Source organism: Vanessa atalanta, chromosome 24 (assembly GCF_905147765.1).
Source record: "Vanessa atalanta chromosome 24, ilVanAtal1.2, whole genome shotgun sequence".
Classification (NCBI taxonomy): domain Eukaryota; kingdom Metazoa; phylum Arthropoda; class Insecta; order Lepidoptera; family Nymphalidae; genus Vanessa; species Vanessa atalanta.
Window position 1 is genome coordinate 7,178,397 of NC_061894.1, and position 9,993 is coordinate 7,188,389.

At 34.7% G+C, this 9,993-nt stretch overlaps 1 protein-coding gene across 1 annotated transcript; it reads right to left on the minus strand.

The window, feature by feature from the left end:
- Window positions 1-266: 266 nt before the first annotated feature.
- LOC125073545 (myrosinase 1-like) lies at window positions 267-9,787 on the minus strand. The gene is made up of 10 exons (XM_047684406.1): window positions 9,670-9,787; window positions 7,593-7,740; window positions 7,068-7,234; window positions 6,203-6,463; window positions 5,622-5,710; window positions 5,281-5,428; window positions 4,197-4,360; window positions 3,138-3,287; window positions 1,104-1,195; window positions 267-516 (listed from the first exon to the last, which is right to left on the minus strand). The coding sequence occupies exons 1-10, from the start codon at window positions 9,785-9,787 to the stop codon at window positions 267-269; spliced, it is 1,587 nt and encodes a 528-aa protein (XP_047540362.1).
- Window positions 9,788-9,993: the final 206 nt, after the last annotated feature.

Consider the following 9,993-nt stretch of genomic DNA (forward strand, 5'->3'; position numbering starts at 1 on the left):
AAAGGACAGATATTTAATAATTTAATTTAATCTTGGTAGAATATCAGCATTGCACCCCTGCGAAGCCAAGGTTACATAGAATAAATCAAACTCGCTTAGAGTTGTCTGTCACTGTGGATGCTTAGATCTTTAAAATTACGCAATGGATTTTGATGCGGTTTTGTTTTAATAGATAGAATAATTTGAGAGGAAGGTTTTTTTTAAAATATATATTTTTTTATTCATATTATAATAGTTGAAATACAGCTTTAAATATTATAATGTTCTTAATAAAACAAAATAAATTTCACAAGCGACAAGATTAATACAAAATAAACGCCACTTCCAAAAGTTTCGGCTTTGTTTCGTGAATTTCTTCGCTTGGCGCTCCGAGTCTCAGCGAGTAAGTCCTTATCCAAACAAGTATTATTAAGTGCCCGGGTTTTGATTACGCATGCGTAGAAATGTGCTGAAGCCCGAGGTGTTCTTCTACGACCAGGATCTTCGAAGTCGACATCGTATATACCAAATTTTGACCTGGAGTGTACAAAAATGGATTTATTAAGGATTGTTTTGAAAATATTTTTAAGGGCTCGTTCAAGCTCAAGTGTCATAAAATCTTCATCATGGGGAATGGTTAATATTTCTTACGGCGCCAATATCTATGACTGGCGGTGGCACTTACCATCAAGCGGAAATTTTCATAAAACCTATTTTAAAAAATGGCGTCGTTAGTTTATTGGAATGTTCGTATATTCTATTAAAGCATTCTTACATTTACTTATTGATATTGAACTAACAACTACTACTCCATCGGGTAAATATTGTATAACATGGGGAACACCGGCAGAAGATAGTCAGCGGTTTCGTTTGTCTTATTATATTTGTTTATAATTTTCAGCCAGGAGTTGAAATTAAACTAGTGACTTTTTAAAGAACTGAATTAATATCGTATCTTGTTGTAAAAATAAACGGAAATCCTTTCTATATTGAAAAAGAACAAGTATCACTGTCTGATAAACTTTGAAAATAAATTTCCCATAAGTACATTTAGACTCTTTTGTATGTAAAGTATTAGTTACAAGTTGTTTTTTTTTATCGATATTAATACAGAGTCAACTTACGAATATCCGTCTAACCACTCGAAGTTGTCAATGAGTGACCACACCGCGTATCCCGTAATATTTATTTTGTCGACTTCCATTGCTAAATGTACCTGTAAGAAATAAAAGTCACTGTCTGAAAATTTCCCAATGCTGGGCAAAATTCTTTTTTGAGGAGTTTGGAGCTTGGATCACGCTGCTTCAATACGTTTAAGAAGATTTTGATCCGACGTATGCAGACCTCCTCACGATTGTTTCCTTCACTGTTGAGGACGAGACGATCAGTATACATAACGCACCCCCAGTGCGAGACCGTTACTTTTGCGAAAATGCAATTTTTCAGGAGAAGCATTTAAAACTTTGCCATTCTCCAAGCGTCGCCGTGATTCGCGCCAAAACCATAATGACACTCACACTATCTTACGGAAACTATATGTTATTGCACGGTTATTGCACCAAGTAAAGGGTTGCTTCAGGACACTTATTACGAATTGGATTCATTTTTAAAATTTTTGTAAAAGTGACGGTCTCGCACCGGGGGTGCGATATGTGGTCGGGCTTCGTGCAAGCTCTTCTGGGTAGGTACCACCAAATCATAAGATATTCTACCGCCAAACAGCAATACATAGTAAAGTTATGTACCGGTTGGCAGGGTGAATGAGCTGTGGTAACTACAGACACAAAAGACATAACATCTTAGTTCCCCAGGTTGCTAGCGTTCTGGCGACGTAATAAATATTTCTTACAGCCCAATGTCTATTGGCGGTGGTGACCACTTACCTTTAGGTATTCCAAAGGGCCAGTCGGTCTACCTATAACATCTATGTATTTACCGCTTACTAAAGATTTACAATATTAGTCATATTAAGTAGTACATTATTGGATTTAGTGAATAATTATTTTTCAGGGAGAGGACTGATTATCCTTAATACAGTGTTCAGTTTGACGACTATGTTATTATACACTTACGACTTTTTGTCCTCGTCCAACCTTGTAACTCTTTATAAAAATGTTTTGTTTTTTCGTCTTTAGAGCTGAGTCACTTGGGTCACTATGTTACTTTAGTAGCTTACACAAATATTCTTATATTTAAATCAATAGACTATTTGACTGATTTTTAAAATCCATGTTATATTATTTAGTAGAGGTTAAGGAACCCAGTAAATTGATTTTTTTTTTTAAATTCTAGTATATATTTGCTGAAAAATATCAAATTAAAAATTCCATATTTAGGGTCGGTGACGTCACTTGCCTGTATTGTAATCTGTGGCACATATAATTCACATGCAGTAGGTAAACGAGGTTAACAAGCAAGTGACAAACATCGTGAGGAAACCTGCATGTGTCTAATTTCAACGAAATTCTGCCACATGCGTGTTCCGCCAACCCGCATTGGAGCAGCGTGATGGAATATGCTCCAAACCTTCTCCTCAAAGGGAGAACAAGCCTTTAGCCCAGCAGTGGGAAAATTTACAGGCTGCTAATGCTAATGAAAAAAGCAAGTGACGTCGTCATAAACCCGACCAATCAGGATCGTTTAGTGTCACGTGACAAACGTTTAAAAAAAGACATTTTTATTAATGGATTTTTGAATAAATTAATTATTATTTTCAACTTTCGTTAATAAATGAGCATTTTTAAACTCATAGTATATACTGATTATAATAATTGACACTTTATTTTTCGCAATGTCAAATAGCCTATTATAATGTATTGTTTAGTTTCACACATTTTAAATTTTTACCTACATCATAAATAGTTTTGGCTGACTCTGACTTAGGAATTGCAAGATAAATATTATCTATTAATTGTGATAGGAGTTCGCTACGAACACACTCCATTAAAATATGGTATATAGCCTCACAACCGAGACAACCAATAAACGGTTAGTTGATAAAAAAACCGTAAACGATCTTCATTTTTTTTTGCTGTTCCAACCAATCCCGAGTCTTGACTAAACCCACATCTGCAGAAGAAATTGATTTGGAGAGGAGTGAAGTAGAGTATTTATACCAGATAGTTAAATAAGATCGCTCAATATGTGACAAAAATTACCTGTTCCAAGTGCTTCTCGTAGTAGTCAATCCTATTATAGTCATCGAGCTGCCCTCTAGAGGAATAACCGTTCTCCGTGATCACGATGTCAATGTTACCATACTGTTTCTTCAACCACACCATCTGCCGCCTGATGCCTTGAGGGTATATCTTAAAATTAAGTTAATTTTTAACAAGATAACATCAGAATTGATTAATTATTAATTATTAGAAATAGGAAAAAATAAACAGCGATATCAAAGAAAAATCAAGCTGGAAAACAAACGAACTGTTAATTTTTTTTTAAATATACGTGCGTCTCGGGTCGGGACAGAAGTGAGAACTTAAACTAATCTAAGTATCACTATTTAATACTGAAATTGTTTAACATGAGGAAAGTTTAGGCTATTACTTTAATTATATGTATATTAATATGATAGGTGAGGTTAATGTAAGGTGAGGTTATCCATACATATAATAAAATTGGAGCGTAACTAAATGCATATGTTGTGTATACACGGTGCATATACAAAAATAACATATTTTTTTCAAGGCTAAAACAACAACTTTATTTGTTAAATTCAAACGCACACGAAGTCGTGGGCACGGCTAGTACACTAATATTTTTTTTTATTGATTAAAAAATATAAATTCTTGGTAACAATTCTTGAATATGTACATACATTAGAATTTTGTTTATGTACATTATTATTGCCTGCCGCAGCCGTATGCATAAGAGGAAGGGAAGCCAGATAGACTGGCGCCGTAACGCGTTGCGTAACGAAGAGGTTTACACTCCCATAAATTATCACTTCAAAAAAACACATCGATAATTATATAAATAAATTGAATTTAGAATTGACATGAGAATAATAAGTCTAATAAATGTAAACACTGATTGGGAAGTCACTGGCCCCTAAGATACGGTTTTTCCTAGTTTAGGGGTACAGGGCCTCTTTGATGTATGTAATTTGATGTATTAACAATAAATATATTTGATTTGATTTGAATGAAAGACTTCTTCTAGCCTGTATTAAAGATTTGTGACTCATAAATAAATATATAAATAAAAATAGTTACCGGCATTATCCTGGATACTCCATAATACGAATTGGGTGGTGGCTCCAGTACCGCGTCCAGGTCGGGTATTGATTTTAAGAACATATGTTCTGTAATTTCTCTTTTCTTCCCCGGTCTGATCGTGTACGTGGTGTAATAGTTCATGGCTAAGAAATCAGCTGTTCCTGAGACATTAGCGTAACTTATTAACGATTTAGTTTAATGCAATTTCTTAATTCATGCAATTATTATCTGCGTCAGTTTAATTATCGCTTTTAGGTATTTAATTATTATTTATATAATGGAATACTATCAATCAACCAACGCAAAGAGCCGAGATGGCCAGCCAGTATAGCCAGTGGTTAGAACAGGTGCATCTTAACCGATGATTTCGGGTTCAAACCCAGGCAGGCACCACTGTATTTTCATGTGCTTAATTTGTGTTTATAATTCATCTCGTGCTCGGCGGTGAAGGAAAACATCGTTAGGAAACCCGCATGTGTCTAATTTCAACGAAATTATGCCATATGTGTATTCCACCAACACGCATTGGAGCAGCGTGGTGGAATATGCTCCACACCTTCTCCTCAATGGAAGAGGAGGTCTTAGGCCCGCAGTTGAAAATTTACAGGCTGTTAATGTAATGTAATGTAACCAATGCAATGGATGCGATTATGTTTCGTGTTCTAAGAGAAAGTTTCAATAGGAATATATATATATATATATATATATATGTATATAAAAGAACATCTTATATATTACTAGCGTAAGCCGATTTTATAGCGTCTCATTTTAAAGAGCTCCAGCCGCAGATGTGGCGAAAATTAAAGAGGACTCTTGATGGGATTTTATTAAATTGTTTTCGACAAATTCCAATTCTAACTGAACTAATTACTTTTTGATAATTTTTGATATTAAAAATTTAATTTAAATGATTTTTCTTAATTTTGGCGCCAAATGTAGTTGAGTGGAACGCAGTTTATAAATCAAAACAAAACCTGTCACAAGTTTCGAAGTTAATAAAAAATCTTTTGAATAAAAGTTTTGCGGGCGACCCACTTATAATACGTTATTTATTCACTAGTTTGACTTAAAATATAAATACCTTTGATGAATTCCTTTTCCTCTTCAGTGAAGGCAGGAAGCCTGGAGTGAGTAAACCCTTGCGCTAGACTTTTTTCTAACATAACCTTCTCAATAGAAGGTGGCCAGCCGCCATTTTTGGAAAATATTGCATGAGCAAACCGACCCACCTATAAATGGATCATAGATTAAACGACGGCATACATTGTAATGAGAAATAGAAAAATGGGTTTAAAAGCAAACAATTTAAACCACTTTTCCCAATAGTATCATTTAGACGTTTAAGCTTTTCTTCCTTTGGCCTAATGATATATAGTTTTTATACTAAAGGTGATTTGTATTAAATCTAGTTTATACTCCCACCATGTATTCTCTGCCCAGCTTGGCTAGTTCCTCGTCTTTAGGCGTACGAGGTTCTATCCATATTAAGTTGTTCGCGAGGGATATTCTTCCTGTGGAAACAAATAATGACTCAAGTTTATAACAAGTAAAATCACATAATATTTAACACTTAGTAATTTATTTCGATTCAAATTAGATTTTTTTTTATTTGTCGCTGCGTTGTGTTTATTTTTGTTATTTACTCTGTAGCCATTATTTCGTTAATATTTATATAGATATATGTAAGCTTTAAAATATAACAATTAAGTATCAAGTCTCTCGACATATGTGACTCCACCTTATCTTATTTTACAATGTTAATTTTATTACAAAAATAAATTGTAAATCTTTAGTGAGTGTCATACTTGTGGTGAATAAAGAAGACATTACATTTATCATGAAGATCATAATGATTTTATTGGGGCCATTAAATTAAATTAGCATTCAAATAGGATAGCTTTAGCAAACTATTTTTAAATGCGCCGAAGAAGTTCTCGAACTTTATTGTGGTACCATCAGCTATTATAATAACAGTTTAGCTAACGAAGTAATATAAATCTAACCATTAAACTTCGACCTAAACTCCGTCTCGTATATCCGATAAGCCTTAGCGTGAGCTAACAATGCATGTTTATTGCACAAATTTGGAGCAAATATTTGCTCCTTGACCTTCGGTGCAAATACTCCAGTATTGTATCCATAATCGCATACGACGATTGCTTCGTTTATGGTCAGCCAAGTCTTGATGCGATCAGCGTACAGAGAGTACACGACCCTCGCATAGTCTCCGAACCAGTTAACAATCAGAGGATTTGTCCATCCACCTGGAAATTATATGAGATTAAACAATTAAAATGGTATATACCACTATAACGTGTACTAGTAAACTTAAGGTAAAAGTCAATAGATGGCTGTTCTTTCTTTGAGGAAAAGATGATGGATAGACTTGTGGTAGATTATCCGAAAATGGTGCCCCCCGCGATGTTTTCTTACACTGCCGAGCGTTCATGAGTTATAAACACAAAAGCACATGAGAATTCAGAGATGCTTCAATCTTCAGATAAGATACACATGTTCTGACTGATGGACAAATGAACTCGCTAGCAATCTTTCTTAATTAGGTTTTCCATTTTTAAATGATTTAATTTTTAACATTTCGAAGCGACAGCTGAACGTAGATAACTGTATAAAAGATAGTATATTGGTCATATATCCTTAAAAATAAGTGCACATTTTAATTCTTCATGTTCATAATTTGATGGGACGCCAATTCGAAACGATCGGAGTTTAGTAAAACTGATTGTTTTACTTCGAAACATCGGGCTCACGATCAGGGAAATTGAACCCAAGATCGGCGTCCATTTTACAAGTTAATCTTAAAAAAAACGAGGATTTATTAGGACGATATTTTCTAGTTAATTTCTTTACCCAGATCTTGAATTTTCACTGGCAATTCCCAGTGGTACAACGTTATAACCGGTTCAATGCCCTCATCGAGGAGGGCATCGATGAGGTCGCTGTAATATTTCGCTCCAGCTTTGTTGATCTTATTGGGAAAACCAGTTGGGAGTATGCGAGCCCAGTTTATGGAAAATCTGCAAAATAATGTTTAATAAAATAAATTCTAAATATAATAACATTAATGCCTTTAACTGTTAAGAAATTAAAAAAAATGCGTATATAGTACACATATATGTATATATAATCACATACATAGCTTACAATGCACGTTTGTAAAAGAAGTATTTATTTAATTTTCATTTTTGCCTTAGTCAGGTTTGTCTATGTTTGTTTAAATTTATGTTTATATCAATTTTCGCATATAGAACTAAAGGAAGAGCGAGGCCTCCCGCTTTAAGTTTTCTTAAAACTCACTAGGAGATTCCCAACTTTGTACATTTGAATGTAAGAAAGAAAACAAAAGACTATTAAAAAAAAATACAACTAATTAACCGATAAAACTGTAGACCCAGTTCGGCTGCAATTTTAACATCTTCGCGCCATTTGTGGAAGGAATCGGCCGCAATATCACCCGTTGCATTTTTGCTAAATAATTCCGGATTACTGTGCACCAATCTATCCCATACATTTTCACCTTTACCTGCAATAAAAAAACCTTTCAGAAACAGATTAGTTAAGAAATGCAACTTTATCAAAACATATTATACGAGACCAGAGACCCCCCTCCCCCGCACATGTCTGCCTGAGCGTGATAAAGTCAAAAGAATCGAATGGTAACCTTATTAAAATTGTGGTTACCAATGTACGGAGTGATTCATGAGGGCGATAAATTGGCTGAAATGTAACGATGTTTGTTGAAGATGTCGGAAACAATTATGACTAATGGTGGGTCCACACGAAACAAACTTGGCACAGACTTCTATTGAATTTTGTATGTGCAACTTAGCAGCGCAGACAAAGCTTGGTATATTGGAAAAGTCTGAGCAAAACAAATACTCGACGCAAAAAAAATCTATTATTTTGCCACTGAAACTTTTCGACCCCTACTTTTCTCCATCAAATATGAAGTTCTTGGAACTCCTATATCCTCCGCCCTTCTCCATCTGAAGATCCCATTATACGTACATTTACCGTTTAAATCATGATTATTATTTTTTTATCAATAATTTTACTATCAAGAACAGCTTAACAGTTTATTCGCATCGAGGTTTGCAACGATATTGCTAGGAAAATTTTTGAAAAACTCTGCATCCTCAAAACTAAAAGTCGGAGGTAATGAAAAGTCCGTACAGACATATTGTCGAAAGACTTTTTATTAAAAAAATACTGTGCCAAGTCTGTGTCGTGTGGACCTACCATAAGAGCTTTACAGGCGTTCGTTGTATAAGCAAATATATGTCGCAGATGCCATCTATAGCTTTATCTGACACTTAAAGGAATGACAATATCGTCTTTAGTATGCTGGAGTGAAAGGGAAGGAGCTGCGGTGACTGGATTACGTCGATCACGGGTTGACAGTCATCAGCCATTGAAGAATAAAGGAATTATAATAAAAGAATAAACGATTTTAAAAGAGTAAAATATTATTTGAGTTTGATATGATGTCTCATCCATCTAATCACGAATCTTATAACGAGGTCTTTTACATCCGTTATATATAACCAGTATTTATACGGCTTAAAATTGTGTAGACTTATTTTAGCCGTACGAAGCCGGGACTGTTAGCTAGTTACGAATAATCAAAAAAAATATATTTTATATTTATGTTATAATAGCATCATAAATTATATCATTTTATGAGTTATGACGATTTTGTGTAAATTTTTGGCTTTAAATCACGTGATAATTGGATCTAGGTGTTTCTTTTTTACACATAGGAAAATATACGAGGTTTTTATGCAAATGTCGTTTTTTTTTAGTCGACATAACCCAATCGTTAAACTCATTCGAACTAGTGAATTTTAAGCGAAGATTGTGGATTCAACACGGGAAAATGCCTTAGAAATTTCAGTTGCTTAATTTTTGTTTGTATTTTATCTCGTGTTTTTTTAAAATCGGAATCGTGAGGAAACCTACACGTCGGATGAAAAGCACGTGCATCTGATAACCTGCATTGAAGCGATGAATTACATTGCAAACTTTCTCTTCGAAAGTAGAGGAGGACTTACATTAAGTAGATTAGCAATTAACCTTATATTCAAGAAGAAATTTGACCATAACGGGACGTCCGGAAGATTTATAATTAAATACAACCCAAAAATAAATATTAAGTATTAAAATAAATAAAAATGCGCCATCAATCTTGGGAGCTAAGATGTTATATTTATTCAAAACGGAACACAATAATTAAGTCTTATTGTTTGGCGGTAGAATATTTGATGAGAGGGATACCCCAGACGGGTTGCATGTAGTAATGAAGCATAAAATGTACTCCCTCACACACGAGTAGAGAGCGCCAGCGGTGACGGTCTTGACTAAGACAGCATCATGCCGCCCTACACCCACATAGATATTTTATATAAAAATAACAATTTAATTTAATATATGTTAAGTACTATTGATAGCTTACCATCAGCGTCCCAGCCTCCTTCGATTTGATATGATGACGTGGCGGCTCCGAATTTAAATATCGGAGGGAATTTAAGGTTGATACACAGCGATACTCGCCACAGCACACTATAATACATAGTAAGTACATGTTAAAATCTACGGGAACCTCTTAGTGAGGGTCGGAATTTGAGGACTGGCTCTGAGGCAACAAAGGAACACTTCAACAGCTTTTTTACAAATCGTTTTAGTTATGATAAATGTCTGACTGGCAAATGGGCCGTCTGATGACCAGGGCCGGACCGAAAGTTTAGGGGGCCCTGGACTAACACTATTTAGGGGCCCA

What these genes read in the sequence shown, in the direction of transcription:
- LOC125073545 (XM_047684406.1), bottom strand. Translation starts at nt 9,787, where the DNA reads ATGTATTATAGTGTGCTGTGGCGAGTATCGCTGTGTATCAACCTTAAA. An exon ending in GGAAAAGGAATTCATCAAAG is followed by an intron (nt 4,361 to 5,280) that starts GTATTTATATTT and finishes CTAATGTCTCAG; the next exon opens with GAACAGCTGATTTCTTAGCC. An exon ending in ACGAGAAGCACTTGGAACAG is followed by an intron (nt 1,196 to 3,137) that starts GTAATTTTTGTC and finishes TATTTCTTACAG; the next exon opens with GTACATTTAGCAATGGAAGT.